General features: G+C 40.2%; 2 protein-coding genes across 5 annotated transcripts; both read right to left on the reverse strand.

Moving 5' to 3' along the window:
- Positions 1-224: 224 nt before the first annotated feature.
- LOC146556705 (immunoglobulin superfamily member 3-like) lies at positions 225-8759 on the reverse strand. Of its 2 annotated transcripts, XM_085249426.1 has the most exons (11): positions 8585-8756; positions 7575-7949; positions 7041-7457; positions 6507-6914; positions 5184-5549; positions 4005-4370; positions 2813-3184; positions 2329-2712; positions 1795-2208; positions 921-1313; positions 225-825 (listed from the first exon to the last, which is right to left on the reverse strand). In XM_085249426.1, the coding sequence occupies exons 1-11, from the start codon at positions 8649-8651 to the stop codon at positions 626-628; spliced, it is 3762 nt and encodes a 1253-aa protein (XP_085105552.1). In that variant the 5' UTR covers positions 8652-8756; the 3' UTR covers positions 225-625. The 2 variants fall into 2 exon arrangements, with proteins under 2 accessions (XP_085105552.1, XP_085105553.1); XM_085249427.1 differs by lacking the exon at positions 225-825 and having other exon boundaries at positions 1100-1290; positions 8585-8759.
- Positions 8760-13567: 4808 nt separating this feature from the next.
- LOC146556706 (immunoglobulin superfamily member 3-like) lies at positions 13568-20798 on the reverse strand. 3 transcript variants are annotated; one of them, XM_085249428.1, is made up of 11 exons: positions 20536-20798; positions 20080-20282; positions 18538-18912; positions 18004-18420; positions 17459-17866; positions 16903-17268; positions 16040-16411; positions 15555-15938; positions 15016-15429; positions 13857-14249; positions 13568-13767 (listed from the first exon to the last, which is right to left on the reverse strand). In XM_085249428.1, the coding sequence occupies exons 2-11, from the start codon at positions 20150-20152 to the stop codon at positions 13568-13570; spliced, it is 3402 nt and encodes a 1133-aa protein (XP_085105554.1). In that variant the 5' UTR covers positions 20153-20282; positions 20536-20798. The 3 variants fall into 3 exon arrangements, with proteins under 3 accessions (XP_085105554.1, XP_085105556.1, XP_085105555.1); XM_085249430.1 differs by lacking the exon at positions 20080-20282; XM_085249429.1 differs by lacking the exon at positions 20536-20798 and having other exon boundaries at positions 20080-20512.
- Between the last annotated feature and the right edge of the window lie 1033 nt (positions 20799-21831).

Genomic DNA, 21831 nt, shown 5'->3' on the forward strand with positions numbered 1-21831 from the left:
GGATAATTTTCTCTATAAAAACCCTTTCTGTGCATACAAATGTCAGAAACTACACGTAACACCTCTCCTCGCTCACAAAACCTTGAATACGTGTGCACCACTCACCTGGTACTCACAGATGATGTCGCACGCCCACGTGGGGTTTTCAAGCAAATTTTATGCTGTCAACTTTGCACAGATCCACAAATGTAAGCTGCATGTATAGATGAATTTTGTTTGTTTATTTCAAATAAAGTGGACACTTGTAAAGGCAGAAAGTAAAAGAACAGTAAAGTAAATGTAAAAGTTTATTTATGTAGCATATTTTACAGACAGATGTCGCAAAGTGCTTCACAAGAGAGGTATCAAAAACACAATACAGTCATAAATACATCATACAAGCCCTGGTCTAATTAAAAGATTTTCGAAATAAAAATGTCTTTAGCTGCTTTTTGAAGGTCTCCACCGAGTCCAAACGCTGTACAAAGGAAGTGCATTCAACAGTCTGGGTGCAACAGCTTGGAAAGATCAGTCCCCTCGAGTTCTGAAACAAGTGTGGTGGACCACTTGTCTAAAACTAGGTGGAGTCCAACTGAAAACTTTTGCATGTGTACGTTTAAAAAAAACAAAAAAAAGTTTCTGCTGTTCAGTCATCTCCACTTCGACTGGTGTTCATAGGCACTGATTCACCCCAGAGAGATGGCCCTGACTTGTTTCCCAGTGAGCCTTTACTTCTGCACATTGTGACTACGAGTAGCAATAGGACTAAAACTAAGACGATGAGAATTACAATAGCTATTATTATATAAGTCCTTGTGCTACATTCAGAATCGGCATTAGCATCACCTGCAAAGAAGAAGACAAAGAAAGGTATTTCCACATCTTTTGATATTTACTGAGAAAAATGACGTGTTAAGGGAAGTGTGTCAAGACATGCCTACCTTCTGTGAGAACACTGACATTGAAATGCCCTGACTTTTCCACTGCAACTTTTCTCCACCCACGAGACAGAGAAGGCAGCCACTCCTCTACCTCACAGAAATACAGGCCACTATTTTCAGGACCAGGATTCAAGAACGTGAGGCTGAATTGGCTGGGGTCAGGGTGGTCGTATCTCAGGCGAACATTCTCCCCAAACCTGTCCTGTAGAGTCGAGTTTCTGTAGACTGTAAATATGGGGCGCTGTTTCGTTTCTATTTCTTTCTGCCAAAACCATGTGACCTGGAACTTGGATTCATTGCTGGATTGTTTGTTGATGTTACAGGGGATAGTCAAATCCTGGTTTCTGCTTGTATTCATCTCTGCTTCCTCCTTTGGAATAGAGAGATTGTTTTCTGTGAATACGCACAAGGATAAAACTTTTGTTTAACAAGGTATCAGACCTGATAAGACCTGATAATTCCATTTCTTGAGAAACTTGATGTAAACCCTTTCAAAATGTTTTTCTCCAGTTGTTTTATAAATGTATTCTCACCTTACCAAATATTTAATTCTAACTTTTAGATACTTCACAGTATAGACACAGTTCTGATCAAATCACCAATGATTTACTAATGTCAGCTGTCTCTAGGCTCTTAAACATACTCGTGCTCCTTGATCTGAACTCTTCTTTCGATATAATCTCTCATTACAAATAAAGAGATTAGAATGCGTTAGTAATGTCACCTTGGGTGTTAAAGACTTATAGGGCTAATGAAGGAAAAAAAAATCAGGAAAAATCAGGAAAGAGGAGGAGAAAAACATCCATGCAAACATAAGCTACAACATTAAGAACATTAACATTCCAACAGAACACTTCTAAAACTGTGATCATACCTGTTACTTTTACACTGACTTTGATAGCACCACCACTGTCTGAGGCCTTCAGCTGCCAGTGAGCTTCATTATCCAGCTGGTATTGATCCACTTGGCACCAGTAGGTTCCACTATCCTCTTCATGGGCTTTCTGAATACTTAGGTAAAAGCTTTTCTGAGTGGGTCTGGACAGGCGTAGCCGCTCCTGCAGGCCTCTGATGTCTTTGTTCTCTGGGTAACTCACCAGGCCGGTGTGATCAAGCTCCACCAGGGAGGCTTTCTTCAAAGAAGAACTGTGTGCAGCATAATGCCAAATGACTCGATAGAAAACCGAAGAACCAGAAGCTCCTGAGGTGATGCTACAGTTGAGCTTGACTTCCTCTCCTTCTTTGGCAGTCAGCTGCTGCTCTTTCTTATCTAAACGAAGGTTGGGGGCTAGAAAATAGAAATAAGAAGATGAAGTTATATATTTCTAAATGGCATGTTTCATTTATTTTTGTGCTTACTGTATATGGCATGTGAAGTAATAAAGTAATGAAAAATAAATGTATTCACCAGGCTCAGTAATTGTTAGCACTGTGCTTTTGGACACTGTTGAGAGCAGATACCATTCACCACGAGGATCTTGAAGCCACTCGCCCACTTTGCATGTATATAAACCTTTATCTGAGATTCGAGCTTGCCGAATAATCAGTTCAAAAGTGGGTCCTTTGCTGCGCCTCATGCTGATTCGCTGACGCAGGTCCACCTGGGATTCCGTTACTATGGAATTCCGGTCCAAGCTTACAATGGTCTTATTTCCGGCATTTTCCTCATGCAGCCAGGTGATCGAATAGAGTGATGATTCAGACGTTTTTTTGACGATGGAGCATGTTATTGTTATGTCAGTGCTTATAGTTCTTGTCAACGCAGGAATAGGTGACACATCAAGCCTGCTTACTAGAAAAGGAGACAACATTTTCATTATTTTCTGAGGAAACAGGAAAAAAATGACTCTTTCTATTTAATGATGCCCCAAAATGGCTGCAGCTGGCAGTACCTGGGTTGTTTACTATCACAGAAAGCTGATTGGATGCTTTCAACTCCTTGTGCACATTCTTCAGTAAGACAGACACATTACACTGGTAGCTTCCTCCTTCTCTGTGGCTGGTACCAATGACCAGCAGATAGTACATGACTTCAGTTTTTCTGCTTTCTACTCGTAGCTGGTAGTGGTTCTGATCTGCAGACCAACTGATGGTGCCATCAGGGGAAAGTGTCAGGATGGTGTCTGGTGTTTTAGCCTCACGTTGCACGCTCCAAGTCACTGTTACCGGCATGTGTGGACCTTTGACCCGGCACATCAACTCCAATTTTTCTCCAACAATCACCCGAGTCTTGCGACTGATTAGAGACACTCCCATCAGCGTGTCTGATACAAAAATCCAAAATGGTCAGTGACAGCAAGTAAGAAAGGAGAAGCTGGTGATCAAGCAATCATTAGTGTTAAAGAAAAAAAATCATGCATCATTTCATCTTTTAAAAAAGAAAAGGTTAGCTTGAATACACAAAAATGACTTTCATCCAATATGTGTCATGACATCTATGTCTCAAGCTTATAAATGCATGCATTAGCCAGCTTTAGCCATATATTTATGCAGCTACGTGTCATTTTTAAAAATTGTAAGCGAAACCTAAACCACATTTGCCCTAAAACAAAATATTCAGTCAAACACAAACATTCTAAGGATAGCTTTTTTTGCCTGAAAGCCTGGCTTGGCAAAAAACCCCATTTGTGCATGTGGTTTGTTAATGTGTAACCTACCCGCTGAGTGTTAATGTCTCCTGTCATATAGTTATGAAAATGCAAAGAAATTAAAATAATTCCTTTTACCATCCTGCCTATTAGTCTGATATTCAGCATTGTTTGCCTATTATAACCACTACCCTCCTTTTCACATATGCTGGTCACCGTTGCCTCTATAACTTATATGTCCAAAGAAACAGCTAATCCTGAGCTGCCCCTGTGATATACTCATTTGTAATTCTGTCCATCATCAAGATGCAATGAAAACATTAGCATCATCAAACCTGTTTTGACAGAGCCAACAAATCATACTTCACAGAAAGTTAAACCTTCCCAAAGTGGTTTTAGAAAAGCTCAACAAATCACACCACTCAATAAGAACAATGAAAGTAATATCATATGTCTTGAATAGTTTGTACTACACAAACACACAGACACATCTTACCTATAGAAATCACTGTCACAGTGGTAGTTTGTGTCTGGTTGTGAGTGTTGCCATTAGGTTTGCGCTCAGACACAGCACACTGGTACACTCCTGAATCAGACAGTGTGACCTCATCAAGCGCTAGGGTGAAGTTGTCAGTAGATGGACGCATCACCTTCACTTTGCGACTCATGAACTCCTCTGCTATCTCTGTAACACCCTCCTCATTTATACTGATGATGTCGGTGAACGAGACCGTTGGTGTTGATTTGAGTTGCCAGGTGACAGAGAGCTGACCTTGAACCCCATCCACTTTACAGGAGAGATGCAGCCCGCCCCCTTCGGCCACATTTACAGCCTGCTGCATTTTGACTGTCAGCCTGTTTTCTGTGAGGAGATGAGGCAACAGACAGATAGTACTGCTGTGTTTGAGAAGACAAAATAATTTCCCTAACAGTAAAAAAAAAAAAACAGAAACAAAAATATGCAACCTAACACTTTGTTTAAGCCTTAATACCAACAGATTCAAATCAACAATGTAAAAAGGAAAGTGAAATAAACCCTGAATAACTGAGTGTGTGTGTTCACTATGACAAACCCTGAGGCTGAAATGCTACAACAAATAATATTCAGTCAAACATTCTGAAGACAGTTTTGTTTTCTGAAAGTCGCACTCACAATTCAGCTAAGAAACACACAAAACAAAACAACTTTTGCTTTTTGTTAATAACTGTGCAATCTGATTGTTGAGTGTTGAGATGTGGAAACCTAAAATTTTGACTCATGACAATGCAAAGAGTAAATCCACTAAACAACATGATTTTGCTTTGCAGATGTATTCCATCTAGATTTCCTGTGGGGAAATGTAACGTTTGATTTAATGTTGTTCAGTAAACAAAAGAAGGGTTCCCAAAGGATTACATTAAGACTCTCAATATCAGTATGTTTTGGATATTTGTCTGCCATTTTCTTGTAATATGTCACTACGGATTAAAGTGTTTAATGAATATATCTGCAAGTAAACAGCTAATTACTCAAACTGACCAAAATCCATATATTTACTTTGTTATTCCTTCTGTAATATTTGAAGTGTAGTTTAACAAAGAAGTGTTAGAATTTATGATAGAAACACCTGTTACAATGAAGGTAATATCATATCTTACATAGTTTGTACTACACAAACACACAGACACATCTTACCTATAGAAATCACTGTCACAGTGGTAGTTTGTGCCTGGTTGTGAGTCTTGCCGTTAGGTTTGCGCTCAGACACAGCACACCGGTACACTCCTGAATCAGACAGTGTGACCTCATCAAGCTCTAAGGTGAAGTTGTGAGTAGCTGGACGCATCACCCTCACTTTGCGACTCATGAACTCCTCTGCTATCTCTGTAACACCCTCCTGACTTATACTGATGATCTCGGTGAACGAGGCCATTCGTGCTGATTTGAGTTGCCAGGTGACAGACAGTTGACCTTGAACCCCATCCACTTTACAGGAGAGATGCAGCCCGCCCCCTTCGGTGACATTTCCTGCCTGCTGCATTTTGATTGACAGCCTGTTTTCTGTGAGGAGATGAGGCAACAGAAAGAGTTAATAACGTTCGATAAAATTAACCTAGTGTATGGGAACTTACAGGTTCCTGGTGCTGAGGTAACAAAAGGCTGTGCACCAGGTGTGGTAGGCCTTTGTCTTGTTCAGTGAACGGGGTTGATTAAATACCGGCCTTATCTTTGTGCAGTAAATGTACTATCAGCTAGATGAGTCACTTTAGCCGATTAATTACTAACCTGGGGCTGGATGTTTCTTTTAGAGCTATGTCATAAACTTAAAAAACAAACAAAAAACAGTGTGTTAGTGAAGTACCTCTTGACCCATTTTGTTATTTTATTGATGCAAATTTATGTTAAAGCCCTTCCTCAGAACCTTAACCTGTAGCTGTGGGGATTTACATGTTTAATTATTGAGCATATTTGTAGCAATGCAGTCGTGTATGATGTGTTAATGCTATGCGTGATTCTAATTATTCCTTGCTTCTGTTTCGAATTCCAGTCATGTGCCAATTATTATCCACTGGAGTTTTTAAATGGTTCCTATTTAAAAAAATTTGTTTTAGATATTGTGTTAGTGATTTTAACCCTGGTCCTGCTGCTATATTTAAGGTTTCCTGGTAGCAGCCGGTGTATTCACTGGAAGTGGTCGGGTGTTAGGTCGGACCTGGTGAGGTGATGGAATTGAGTGTAGTGGGTTTTGGAGTGTGATAACTGAGTTAATAAGTAATAATTTTAATAGTGCTTCACACTGTGCCACAACCTCTGTGTGTGCCCGTGTCCAGTGAATTTTAGTAGGACCAGTGGATGTAGTCAATGAAGCTACTTATAACAACAGCTGAAGTGGATATTTTGACTGCAGTGTTTGTCACAACTTCTTCACTCCTCTCTTTGGGAGCAGACAAACAATGTAAAGGTACAGTGACTTAAACCCCTGAATAACTGAGTGTATATGTGTTCACTTTGACACACCTGTGGCTGAGACGCTGACCCGCTGTGGGCTGGAGTCTTTGGGTTCTCCCTCAATAAAAGTATCATCTTGGCCTCTCTCTTGAGGCCAGACTGTACAGATATACTCTCCCTGGTCCTCAGTTCTCACAGGCTTTAAGATGAGACGGTAATTTCTGTTCCCAGTTCGGGCGGCTCTGAGCTCTCCATTTTTCTGTCGAACACTGTACTCCGGTGCCACAGTGAGAACGCCTGTGGGACCAATGCGGGCCAGCTCCACACTTCCCTTGAGCCATGCTACAGAGAAGAATCTTTTCTCCACGTCCTGTGTGTTTATATTACAGGACAGCATCAGCTCCTGCCCCTCCTGCAGCGCTGCCGGCTGTGCTGAGATTTCCACTGCCAGAGACGGAGACGATGGCTCCACCACCTCTACTCAAGACAAAAAATGAAAACAGTGAGACATTCACACAGGTGTCTATAGGATAAGTAAACATTAATGTGCTGACCAATATCAAGATGTGTTATAAATGTAGCACGACTGAGTAAAATTCCAACCTGTGGCTTTAACTGTCAGGGTCATTTCTTCTGCATTCTTCTGTATGATGATGTACCAGGAGCCATCAGGATCTTGGATCCACTCCTGAGCCTGGCAGTAGATCCTACCTTGGTCTGATGGCTCAACCTCAGCCATCTTTAGGCTGTACGAGGCTTCTCCCCATTTATCTAAGCGTATGAGACCTGCTTGGTAACGCCTTTCAAACCCCTGGCCTGGGCTCAGTGTAAAATCTCTATTCAGAGAAATGATAGGCTGAGCGTCCTCCTGTCCATCTTTATGGAGATACCAGGCAACAGACAGATGGGTGTGCTGGCTGGTGCTGCTAGAGGCCAGGCATGTTAAAGTCAGAGCTTCACCCTCGTTTAAGCTCAGTGGTGTGGAAGCAGATGATGAGACACTCAGGGAGTCTTCAATCACTATGAAACCACATCAGAGAAATCAAAAGTCATGAATGCTCTGACATCATCTGTACCATACCTACATGAAGACACATTCAAGCGTTATGACTGAAAATCAGGATGGTGATTGATTACCTTTAACGACTGTCTTATCAGAATACTCTCCATCATAAGCACCTTCTAAGTTGACTGCAGTACATTCATATTCCCCTTCATCAGTTTTCTGCAGGCTTTTTATCTCGAAGCGGACTGAGTTTGGTGAGAGACGTTTCAAAGCAATTTCATTTTTTCTCACACGGGTTAGGTGAGAAGAATATCCAAAAGTATCTTCATGTGAACTGATGATTTGGATCTCAAAGTCTGGGTTTGAAGGCTTCGTCATACGGAATTCAAAATGTTTGTCAGTGTTTTCATTTCTGAAGCCACTCACACTGCAGGTGATGTAGAGGGGAGAGCCTAACACACGATACAGAGGCCCAGCTTGTACTTCAGTTTTCACTCTGGCCTCTCCTGAGTAAAGCAGAGACAAAACACAAATGAAGTCATCTGAATCCTGCAACTTCAAAGTGCCACTTGTGTATTTACAAGTATATTTATAAGTATCTAACATATACTGTAGGTTATGGCACACTGCATGAATTGTGCATAGAACATCCATTGATATACAGGTGCACACAATGTTTTCAGAAAGATTTTGACATTTTTTATTTTTTGAGGTCTTATTTCCCTGTGGAAATATGTTTGTATGACATTTATGATTAAAAGAAAATGTTTGCAAGTTTTGTCAGATATCACCTGTAACGGTGTGTGCTGTTGGCTCGATTGGCTTTATTTATTTCATGCAGGAATATATATTTTTCCCCACAGAAAGCAAACATTACTACTTTGTCATAAAAGTGATTCGTGAAAAGTGAAAATAATTTGGAGGAGCTAATTTTCTGTAGCAACTAAACTGATATTAAACTATGGAGACCAAAAAAGAATTAACATTTATCAATCAGTGAGTTTACTCTGAGGTTTCTGCTAAATATAATTTCATAAAATGTGAAAAAAAACATTTACAGACAACACAAACAACATCTTGGGTTTATCTGAGACATTAAAATTAATATTATGGAACTACAGGAATTCACTGTACTACTTACCACAATATAAAAGTTGACCCAAGCAGAGAATCACACCCGCCCTCCAAAGAGAGAGCACGAAACTCATCGTGTGCCTTCAACTTCAGGCTCAACACTGTACGTCCTCGGCTGCGATCAAGCCCTTGGTTAATGTGTACTGTGTGATCTCTCTGTGCCTTTTCATGCCTTGATTTGCCTGCGCTTCAGGTACGTTACGAACCTCTTTGAAACCTTTCACGCCGTAAATGGGAACATAATGACGTGCAATTTCTTGGAAATGTTATTGCGCGTCCCGCTGAGGGAGACGGCTACTATTGTGATTGGCCTGTTCAGACTGCTCCTGTGCATTTCCGGTGTTCTGACAAAACGTCCTACTTTGGCAAAACGTCCTACCGCAAGTAGTTTATGCACATTTCTGCTGTCACAGATTCATTCCAGCACAAATGTAAGTAGGTATAACGGTTTGCCACTTAACTTTGCCCATCAGAGTATGCTTGTAGCTCATAATTATAAAGCCAGGACGGTTTGCCACTTCATTTTAGCCGTTAAAGTATGCTTGTAGGTCACATTCACAAAGGTAGCATGATTTGACACGTAATTTACCTGTCAGAGTATGTGTCTAGCTGTTATTAACAAAGGTAAGATGATTTTCCACTGAATTCTAGCTGTAAAATGATGCTTCTAGCTCATATTCACAAAGGTAGGATTGTTCGCCACTTAATTTTAGCTGTTAAAGTATGCTTGTACGTCACATTTACAAAGGTAGGACGGTTTAGCACTTAATTTTACCCATCAGAGTATGTTCGTAGCTTATATTCACATAGGTAGGATTGTCCGCCACTGAAATTCGTGTTGTGCGCATGCGTAGAAACAACGGGTAGGATGGATTCCCAGAACACCTGGCCTCGTACATGTCAGTGAATTCCTGTCGGGAAATTGCCAAACAGTGTACGAAGAAGTGGAAAAACTGGAACGACAACTGGGCTTCTTTTTTTTTTCTTGCTTCCCCAAAACAAGTGGGGAGAGAGAAGGGCAAAACTGACCACCGCTAGACATTACAAATACATGTCTTAAAAATAAAACCTGCTAGACAGCAAGTCGCTTCCACCTCTGAATTCGTGCAAACGAAACTCATGTCTTTGCGCGTTCCCAGCAGGTAATGCACGTTTTTGACATTGACATTTACATCCTTGATCAGATTCTTGCATAGGCAGCTTGAGAGAAAGTAGTTAATTATGCTGCTTAGGACCACCCCATCTAAATTCGGCCACTTACTGCAAACTTTGCAAGCTTGAATGTGGTTGTTTGAATGATGCTGTATATTAATGAGGCAATAGTACCACCTAGTGGAGAACATAAAGACGTACAGTTTATCCAGTCATATTCAAATCGGCATTTTAATTTGCAGACTACTTAAAAATAGTGGGGGACTTTATTTTTAAATGTTCATAAAATTAACAAAATAACGTTTTATGTGTTTGTCATTCTCTACCCTGATGCCATAAAAAATATTCTTAGGTATGTTCAAAAAAGGCATAAAGAGCTTCACAGCAGCAGTTTCTACTCTTAAAAACCTTGGCACTGTTGCAGACTGGTGGCCTGTCCAGGGTACACCTCGCCCTGTGGTGGCTGGGAAAGGCTCCAGCCCCTCCAGGACCCTGAATTGGGCATGCAGATGAGAATGAATGGATGTATTCAACAGAAATGCTAAGAAAGTATTTTAGGTAGGAGACTGTATTAGTCCTTTGTGAGACAAATACAGAAAGTAGTATGGGGAAAAAACATTTTATGAAGTGAGTATCAATCAGAAAACATCCATCTATCCTTATTACCGTATTCACCATATTAAATTCTGGTTAAGAGAAAAGAGACTTGAAATGATGAAAGAAAATGTATTCTAGTGTAAACTGTTCAGGACATGTGTTTAAGAATAAAAATATTAGAAATTCACTCTGAATGAGACAGAATAGAAACTGCAAACAAACCAGAAATGCTCTGTAGGCTAAACCGTGAAGCTTCTACAGGCCACATGCCAATCAGTGATGTTTTTAATTAGCAGCAAAAAAAGAAAACCAGCTAGAGATGCAAAGTGTTTTTACCTTTCCCTGCACTGCCATGCTTCGTCCCTGTTTGAATCAGCATGGATTATAATCATAACAGAAACTAGGGATCTATAGAAGTAATATATGGCACAGATTCCCAATTTATTCACACCTCCTATGGAACAATACATAAATAACACCAGGAGTTTTTTTCCAGTTCAAGTTGGCACATAATTAAGCAGAAGCCTGCTAATAATGGGTGAATTGCATGTAGTATCATGTATCACGAAACGTTTTCTTAGCTTCATTAGGACTTTGAGTCTTCTTTTGAGCTATAGACTGAACAATATGATATTCCTACATCTCAATTAGATCATGTCTTTGTCCTAAAGTCCTATTTTGAGACTTACAGTGTTTCACAGACCTGCATGTTTCATTGTCACATCAAGCTGCTGCTCAAAATGCAGGTGAAAGACACACTTACAGAAACATTGAAAGAAATAAGGGTTAAGTTTTCCAGAATTATAGATTTGATTAACCTCTTAAGCCCCAACGCCCCCTGATACGGGGGCAAAAGGCAGGAGATCAGGTAGGCTTGGGGTTTAAGAGGTTAAAGAAAATTGGGGGGGATGGAGATCTTGGCTGTGAACCAGAGGCTATGGAATCAGTTTGGAGCCACCCATAAGGACCAGCGGGTTTCCCCGGACATCTTCTGTTCCTTCAGGAAACTGCAGTCACCTTCTATGAGTGCTCACACGCTGTTGTTTTAGCAGACTTAATGTTTAACATGTTTGCAGTCTAAATGTTGGGGAATATTGCTGACATTTATATTTTGGACTAATTGGAATTTCTTTTCTTGCAGTTTTAGGATCTTGAACACTGGAATTTTGAGCTGATGATGGTTCTGGACTCAATATCGAAGGACCACAAAACTCAGTAGCTGTACTGAAGTTAACAACCATCAGATCGTCTTTATTATTATTGCCAACACGATGGAAAAGAAATATTGCATCCTGTTGTTGGAGCTAGATGGAAACCTAGGGGTTCGTCAACGTTATCTAGACATTTCACCCAAAAAATGTCCTCATGGTGGTGCTAGAGGTGAGGCCACGGGATCCACAACATTACAAGTGGCACTAATATTCTTCCTGGCACTTTGCCATTTAAGTGTGCTAAACAACCAGACAGGCAGCATGCACAACTGACATATGAAATTACTCATTGTTTGTGTATGCAGGTACGGACAAACAGAGTCATTGTTTTTGTAAAAGCAGTGTTCTTTCAGTGTCATTTCCCACGAAAAGAAGGGGAAATGTGTAAGCCTACTGCTTTAATATCACTGACCTCTATCATATAAAATTATATAAAATCATATCCGTCAATGCAACATTTGTGCAGTGATTTGCCTCCCAAATTTTTTGGGGTTTTTTGTTTACCCCGACAGTCATTGCCATGGCAACACAAGCAAGTGAAATTACAGTAACGTTTAGGGGGAGGCTGTACCAAGGAGCCGAGTCCACCACTTTGTAAAATTCAACAAATTCAAAACAGCACATCTCTCTGAGGCCGAGAGAACTACAGTCTGCCATAAAGTGCTCTTTTAGTCTCTCACATCTTTCAGAGCGACACTGCAAGTTTTACCTCAACTTGTATACAAACACCACACAAAAGCCTTCCTTTTCTTTCAGCTGTTCACTGAAAAGGAAAGGCAACAAGTTGATTCAATTCTAGTCTTTTGCACAGATGGACTTTTAAAGATTCATAGAGGGTGATGCAGGAAACATTGAGTGAAATAGAGAAAGAATGACAGAGTGTGAGACAGCACACATATATAGTACATTGCATCCTATGAGCCCCTACATAGCCACACACTATTATTATTTATGTCTTTTTATATATTTTTTATTTTGACACATTGACACGTCAAAGTGCTGACTTTATTTTTCACTTTGAAAGCACTCACATCAACATAAAAGCAGTCCTTCAGGGGCAGTAGACCTGCCCAAGCCTATAACTTTTGAAAAAATAAAATTTATAGAGAAATACAATCCATAAAAAGTAACACTCAACTTAACAGCCAGTGGGACAAATGCAAGATGAATAACCATGAATTAAAATGCTTTAAATGGCTGACCAATACCTATGTCCACCATATGTGTGCAGTTCATTTTTACAATCCATTGATATTCAGTATCTTATCTAATGATGAACTGTCAAGGTCTATTCTTTAGATGCCTTTTATCTTCAGTTAAAAAATTAAATCAGAATTATTGTTTCAAGCCACAGCAATGAAAAAAATGTAATACTAGATTGCATGTGACAAACATAAAATAAATGAAACACACACACATATATAACACTGTGCATCATGGCTCAGATGCAAATGAGAAATACTGTCATCACCAAACAATTTTTGTAAGCTTTAGCAAAACAATTTTGTAACAATAGCAAAAAAGGGAAAAGTTTCATTAGTAAGTATCTCGTGAAAATTCTTAAGAACATTGTGGCAATCAGTATCTAACATTTAAATGTCTGCCACATAGACAACTCAGCAGGATTTCAAGACCACACAGTCATTCTGAGCATTACCACAGCACTTCCCGGTTGAGTAATTGCTGAACTAGTTAGACATTCACCACAATTTATGCTTATAACTGCATGGAAACATGCTACATTGCAACGTCTTCGCAGATGTGAAGCCACAGACTCACCACAGTTCAGCTGCTTGTGCATTCGGGCCTTAAAAATGAGCAGAAGTATCTATAAAATGAGAATTGCCTTTCTAAATGTAGTTTCATTAACTCCTAAAGAAAAAAAATCTTCCTACCTGTACTAAAAGTAAATCAGCAGAGCTACTTCATGGAATGTTATAAACAAATGAATGGACACAATTATTTAAATGGAAAATTTTACATATTTTTGCATCATATCTAAAAGACACCAAAAAAAATGTCTTTGCTGTTCAATCGTCTCCACTGGGTTTGTTGTTCATAGGTACTGATTCAGCCCAGAGAGATGAAGATGAGTTTTTTCCTTGTGAGCCTTTACTTCTGCACACCTTGAACATCAGTAATAATATAACCACCACCACCATAATGATGAGAACTGCAATAACGATTGTATAGGTTGTTGTATTGCATTCAGATACGGCATTAGCATCACCTGCAAAGAAGAAGACAAAGAAAGGTATTTTCAGATGATCTTGTGATATTTACTGAGAGAAATGACTAAGTGTGTTAAGACATGCCTACCTTCTGTGAGAACACTGACATTGAAATGCCCTGACTTTTCCACTGCAACTTTTCTCCACCCATGAGACAGAGAAGGCAGCCACTCCTCTACCTCACAGAAATACAGGCCACTATTATCAGGACCAGGGTTCAAGAAGGTGAGGCTGAATTGGCTGGGGTCAGGGTGGTCGTATCTCAGGCGAACATTCTCCCCAAACCTGTGTTGCAGAATGGAGTTTCTGTAGACTGTAAATATGGGACGCTGTTTCGTTTCTATTTCTTTCTGCCAAAACCATGTGACCTGGAACTTGGATTCATTGCTGGATTGTTTGTTGATGTTACAGGGGAAAGTAAAATCCTGGTTTCTGCTTATATTCATCGCTGTATCTTTCTTTGAAACAGAGAGATTGTTTTCTGTGAAAAAGGACAAGAGCAAACCTTTAGTTTATTAAGGTAACCAGTGAGACCTAATGAAATTCAGTTATACTGACACACAAGGGAGAGCTTGAAGAGATGAAACAATCAACAGCAAAACAAGAGAGGTGCCCAGAAGACAACTGAGAAGAGTGGAACATTTTGTCAAGGTTTTGGGAATTACATTTGATTCCTTTTTTATAGAGTTAAATTAGATGATAACACTAAATTATATATGGCTGATACAAAGTTACAGCAAGAAGATTAAAGATAGTCTCTTGTTCATTTCTAGCTCCATCTTCATTCAGTGAGGGGACTAGAAAAACCTTTGCATGCTTCACAGTGCAAACACATCTTGATTTGAGTCATATTTGGCTGCCCACTGAAGTTCATCTAGTTCCATTAAAGGTCTCCAGTCACAAGTGTGGATGGTTGGGGCTGCTTTACTCACATCCAAAGCTGTGTGCTCTCATATGGCTGTTCTGGGGATGTCAACTCTCTATGACTTTGTACAGACCCAGAATTAGAAAAGGCCTGAAGCACGAGCTTTTGACTTGAATTTAAGATTGAAACTTAAGTCTTGTTTGATGTCATCCACCACTATTAGGGTCAGATGGATTGACACAGAACTTGTAACTAAGGGAAACACATCACCCGCTTCTTAATTGGTTTAAAATGTGCTTACAAGTATCCTTAATTCATACACCTCACAAAATAGCTAGACTATTAGGAGCCCAACAGAACACTTCTAAAACTGTGATCATACCTGTTACTTTTACACTGACTTTGATAGCACCACCACTGTCTGAGGCCTTCAGCTGCCAGTGAGCTTCATTATCCAGCTGGTATTGATCCACTTGGCACCAGTAGGTTCCACTATCCTCTTCATGGGCTTTCTGAATACTTAGGTAAAAGCTTTTCTCAGTGGGTCTGGACAGGCGTAGTCGCTCCTGCAGGCCTCTGATGTCTTTGTTCTCTGGGTAACTCACCAGGCCGGTGTGATCAAGCTCCACCAGGGAGGCTTTCTTCAAAGAAGAACTGTGTGCAGCATAATGCCAAATGACTCGATAGAAAACCGAAGAACCAGAAGCTCCTGAGGTGATGCTACAGTTGAGCTTGACTTCCTCTCCTTCTTTGGCAGTCAGCTGCTGCTCTTTCTTATCTAAACGAAGGTCGTTGGCTAGAGAATGGAAAAAAATTAATATGAAGTTATATATTTTTAAATGGTCTGTTTAATTTATTTTTGTGCCAACTGTATATGGCATGTGAACATGTTTCTGAAGTATGAAAAATAAATGTATTCACCAGGCTCAGTAATTGTTAGCACTGTGCTTTTGGACACTGTTGAGAGCAGATACCATTCACCACGAGGATCTTGAAGCCACTCGCCCACTTTGCATGTATATAAACCTTTATCTGAGATTCGAGCTTGCCGAATAATCAGTTCAAAAGTGGGTCCTTTGCTGCGCCTCATGCTGATTCGCTGACGCAGGTCCACCTGGGATTCCGTTACTATGGAATTCCGGTCCAAGCTTACAATGGTCTTATTTCCTGCATTTTCCTCATGCAGCCAGGTGATAGAATAGAGTGATGATTCAGACGTTTTTTTGACGATGGAGCATGTTATTGTTATGTCAGTGTTCATGTTTGTTGTCAACGCAGGAATAGGTGACACATCAAGCCTGCTTACTAGAAAAGGAGACAACATTTTCATTATTTTCTGAGGAAACAGGGACAAAAATGACTCTTTCTATTTAATGATGCCCCAAAATGGCTGCAGCTGGCAGTACCTGGGTTGTTTACTATCACAGAAAGCTGATTGGATGCTTTCAACTCCTTGTGCACATTCTTCAGTAAGACAGACACATTACACTGGTAGCTTCCTCCTTCTCTGTGGCTGGTACCAATGACCAGCAGATAGTACATGACTTCAGTTTTTCTGCTTTCTACTCGTAGCTGGTAGTGGTTCTGATCTGCAGACCAACTGATGGTGCCATCAGGGGAAAGTGTCAGGATGGTGTCTGGTGTTTTAGCCTCACGTTGCACGCTCCAAGTCACTGTTACCGGCATGTGTGGACCTTTGACCCGGCACATCAACTCCAATTTTTCTCCAACAGTCACCCGAGTCTTGCGACTGCTTAGAGACACTCCCATCAGCGTGTCTAACACAAAAATCCAAAATAGTCAGTGACAGCAAGTAAGAAAGGAGAAGCTGGTGATCAAGCAATCATTAGTGTTGAAAGCATGAAAGGAGATGTGAATACATGGCTACAAAACCACAACTGGCTTCTCGGTCTACACAATATGGCTATTGTTATGTCACTCTTCATTTCTTACGTAAAAGCAAAGAACATTGCTTGTAAATGTAAAGTTTGGTTTAATTGCAGGGGTACAGTAAACAAAGGAAGGATTCCCAATGGTGACAAGATCTCAATATCAGGTTTTGGATATTTGTCTAGCATTTTCTTGTGATATATCACTATGAGCTAAAGTGTTCAATGGACATATCTGCAAATAAACAGATCAATAGCCAAGCAGATCAAAATCCACATATTTACTTTGCTAATTTATTATTAAACAAATCAAAACACTCAATAAGAAGAAAAACCTGTTGTAATGTAGGTAACTACACAAACACACAGACACACCTTACCTATAGAAATCACTGTCACAGTGGTAGTTTGTGTCTGGGTGTGAGTCTTGCCATTAGTTATGCGCTCAGACACAGCACACCGGTACACTCCTGAATCAGACAGTGTGACCTCATCAAGCACTAAGGTGAAGTTGTCAGTAGATGGACGCATCACCCTCACTTTGCGACTCACAAACTCCTCTGCTATCTCTGTAACACCCTCCTGACTTATACTGATGATCTCAGTGAACAGGGCCGTTGGTGTTGATTTGAGTTGCCAGGTGACAGAGAGCTGACCTTGAACCCCATCCACTTTACAGAAGAGATGCAGCCCGCCCCCTTCGGCCACATTTACAGCCTGCTGCATTTTGACTGTCAGCCTGTTTTCTGTGAGGAGATGAGGCAACAGACAAATAGTACTGCTGTGTTTGAGACGTTAATAATAAAATAATTAAATTTCACTAACAGTAAAAACAAATAAGAAAAATCACCTTGTGTAATCCTTAATAACTACAGATAAAATGAACAATGAAAAAGGGAAAAGAGTTAAACCCGGAATGTGTTCACTTTGACACACCTGTGGCTGAGACGCTGACCCGCTGTGGGCTGGAGTCTTTGGGTTCTCCTTCAATAAAAGCATCATCTTGGCCTCTCTCTTGAGGCCAGACTGTACAGATATACTCTCCCTGGTCCTCAGTTCTCACAGGCTTTAAGATGAGACGGTAATCTCTGTTCCCGCTTCGGGCGGCTCTGAGCTCTCCATTTTTCTGTCGAACACTGTACTCCGGTGCCACAGTGAGAACGCCTGTGGGACCAATGCGGGCCAGCTCCACACTTCCCTTGAGCCATGCTACAGAGAAGAATCTTTTCTCCACGTCCTGTGTGTTTATATTACAGGACAGCATCAGCTCCTGCCCCTCCTGCAGCGCTGCCGGCTGTGCTGAGATTTCCACTGCCAGAGACGGAGACGATGGCTCTACCACCTCTAATCAAGATAAAAAATTAAAACGGTGAGACATCCACACATTAAATCATGAAGGCAGTTGTCTAACATTAATGTGCTGATCAATACATGTAATTTAATATAGCATGGCTAAGCAAAATCAATGAAATGCTTCCAACCTGTGGCTTTAACTGTCAGGGTCATTTCTTCTGCATTCTTCTGTATGATGATGTACCAGGAGCCATCAGGATCTTGGATCCACTCCTGAGCCTGGCAGTAGATCCTACCTTGGTCTGATGGCTCAACCTCAGCCATCTTTAGGCTGTACGAGGCTTCTCCCCATTTATCTAAGCGTATGAGACCTGCTTGGTAACGCCTTTCAAACCCCTGGCCTGGGCTCAGTGTAAAATCTCTATTCAGAGAAATGATAGGCTGAGCGTCCTCCTGTCCATCTTTATGGAGATACCAGGCAACAGACAGATGGGTGTGCTGGCTGGTGCTGCTAGAGGCCAGGCATGTTAAAGTCAGAGCTTCACCCTCGTTTAAGCTCAGTGGTGTGGAAGCAGATGATGAGACACTCAGGGAGTCTTCAATCACTATGAAACCACATCAGAGAAATCAAAAGTCATGAATGCTTTGACATCATCTGTACCATACCTACATGAAGACACATTCAAGCGTTATGACTGAAAATCAGGATGGTGATTGATTACCTTTAACGACTGTCTTATCAGAATACTCTCCATCATAAGCACCTTCTAAGTTGACTGCAGTACATTCATATTCCCCTTCATCAGTTTTCTGCAGGCTTTTTATCTCGAAGCGGACTGAGTTTGGTGAGAGACGTTTCAAAGCAATTTCATTTTTTCTCACACGGGTTAGGTGAGAAGAATATCCAAAAGTATCTTCATGTGAACTGATGATTTGGATCTCAAAGTCTGGGTTTGAAGGCTTCGTCATACGGAATTCAAAATGTTTGTCAGTGTTTTCATTTCTGAAGCCACTCACACTGCAGGTGATGTAGAGGGGAGAGCCTAACACACGATACAGAGGCCCAGCTTGTACTTCAGTTTTCACTCTGGCCTCTCCTGAGTAAAGCAGAGACAAAACGCAAATGAAGTCATCTGAATCCTGCAACTTCAAAGTGCCACTTGTGTATTTATAAGTATTAAAGTATCTAACATATATGTTGCAGGCATGTTACAAATGAATGATAGAATGAATACACAATATTTTCAGAAAGATTTATGTATTTTTTTATTTGTTAAGTTATTTTCTGCAAAAATATGGTTTTTATGACATTTCGGATAAAAAAAGAAAAAATGTTTGCAAGTTTTGAAAAAAGATATATTCACCCTCCAGGTGATGGCCACAATCAGCCATGTGACTGTGTTTTTTGTTAGTTCCTTTTTAAGGAAACTGTGGGTTCCTGTCACAAACTGTCTGAGGTAGTCTTACAAGTCTAGACGAAGATTACGAGGATAGGAGTGCTATTCAGACCGTGATAGAAATCTAATTAAATCAAATAATGTGTACAATCGTCTTCTTTTCATCCAAGTAAAAACTGCTTGTTTTCTTGAGTCACTTTATTTTCCTTCATGTAGGAAATATTTTTTCCCCAGAGAAAGCAAACATTTTGTCAAGATCTGCAGCCTGCAGATGATGTGAAACTGAATGAGGACCCCAATGCAGGAGACACTGACAGGCAGGAACAAGTTAATATAAAGTGAGCTTTCTATTAACACTGATCGTAAAGGTATAAAATAAGAGAAACCAAAATTGAACAAATTAAACTGGGAAATACGAGGAAACATGGAATCTAAACGACAGGAGGGCAGCTGAGGAAACACTCAGACTACAAGGGGGATAATATATAATAATATAGCCTATACACAAGGGGAATATTGAACACTTTAAATTCCACACTTTAAAAACAAAACACTGGGTCAAAATCCAGATCCATGAAACATTTATTGCTACCTATTTCATGATGCAAATGATGCATGAAAATAATTCGGAGCTAATTTGCTTTCGCAAACAACACAGACAATATTTTAGCTTTACCAAAGACAATGAGCTTAACATGCAAATGTACTGATGGTAATTCTATATTTTTATTCTATTCAAAATGGACATACAGTGTGTTCTTACCAACAGCTTACTTTAACACAGTTAATATTCTGACATCTCCAGTGAATCCTCGAGGTCACTGACTAGAATCCACTCCAGCTAAAGGAAGCCAGTGTACCACTTACCACAACGCAAAAGCTGACCCAGGCAGAGAATCAAACTGGACCTCCAAACCGAGAGCAGGAAACAACTCATCATGAACCTTCAGCTTCAGTCTCAGCACTTTACGTCCTCGGCATAGCCTCTGTCATCAAGTTCTTAGTCTGTGTGAAAATCTGCCTGTGTCTTTTCACACTTGTTAAAGTGGTTTATGTTTCCTGTCGGTGACCTAGAGCAAGAGGAAGTCTGAGATATTTCCTGCATACTGCACATTATTCATGACTTTTGTGTATGTGTAGAGGTGGATTGGTGGAGATCAGTAACATCGCTCGTTTTTTTTCCGTCCTCGATCGAAACATTGGATAGTTACACGCGTGGTTAGACAACCATAAGCCGAGCGGGCTCATAAGTGGGTCACCAACCCGTTCATTCTGTTCATTTCTATGTAGCGTTTTCAGAGGGAGAAACGTTTTGTCACTCACCCAAGCGATTTCTTCAGTCTCAACTTTTGCATAATGACTGAAACTTGGTGCTAGTTTCAGTCATTGTGCAGAGCTATACTGTTTACAAGGTTGGGGGGAAACCTGCAGTCAGCTGCGACTGAGATGAGACTTCCAGATGGACGGAATGAACTTTTTGGGAAAACATATGTAACTTTTCGATTATTCATCGACTTCCTTTAAAATATATTTTCATAGCATGATCATATTGTTGCATAGGCGACTTGTGAGATAACGTGGTTGCGGTCAAGTTGCGTTGCTTAGAAACGACCCTTTAACGGTCCCCATCTGAGTTTGACCCAGTTTTTGCAAACAGTGAATGCGTCTGTTTGAACATTCCTGTAGATTAATGACGCAATATTGCCATCTGGTGGAGACCAGAAAGACGTACAGTTCTACACAGTCAAATCAGCGTTTCAACATTTAGACCGTTTAAACATGGTGGAAAACTTTTGATATAATAGAGACAAGCTAAGAAAGAGAAGGGGTAAACATTTTATCAAGTTCATACAAACAAGAAAATTTAATGATGTATGCAGAAGAAATACAGGATTTAAGAAGCCCATAAGTGATATTTCAATCCAGAATGACTATTGTGAATTCAAAAACAGTGGGGGAAAATGATGCCATGATGTAGCTTATTAATAACTAATAAAGTATTTTGTTATAATCTACACTCATCCATCACTTTGTTAGGTGCATTACTGTGCATACGTTTTAAAACACCCCTCATTTCTTTAACAACATCCCAAAGTGGCCAATATTATGCTGATGGTTGTTGTGGTATATACTGGAAAATGACAGATAGGTGCAGGAAGGTATTCATGTGCAAAGATAAATGGTAATATTGTATTTAAGGTCATAAATAGAGTTCTGCCTTTTTCTCCATTCTGTATCAAGATGATCCCTGCTTTAGTAATGTACAGGTCTGGGCTTTGGGGAGGCCAGTCCATGACTTTTACTGCATTGACAGTGAACTTTTTGTTCATAATTCCATCAATTTTAACAATTTTAGATTCCCAACACCACTGGCTGAAATTCAGCCCCAAAACCTCCACAGTGTTTTACAGATGTGTGTAATGACACATGTATAACACTTACTGTTTTACAGCTTTTAACCAAAAATTTCAAATTTGGAGTCATCACTCTATATGACATGTTGCAACTGATTTTCAGTTCAGTTCTTGTGTAATTTGAAATATCTCAGCCTTTTCTCCCTGTTTCCTTTCCTTAAGAATGGCTTCTTGACATCCACCCTTCAAAGATACCATTTCTGAT

Source organism: Mchenga conophoros, linkage group LG16 (genome assembly GCF_057382185.1).
Source record: "Mchenga conophoros isolate Kocher_MC1m ecotype Shallow Benthic linkage group LG16, M_conophoros_male_GT1.1, whole genome shotgun sequence".
NCBI lineage: Eukaryota > Metazoa > Chordata > Actinopteri > Cichliformes > Cichlidae > Mchenga > Mchenga conophoros.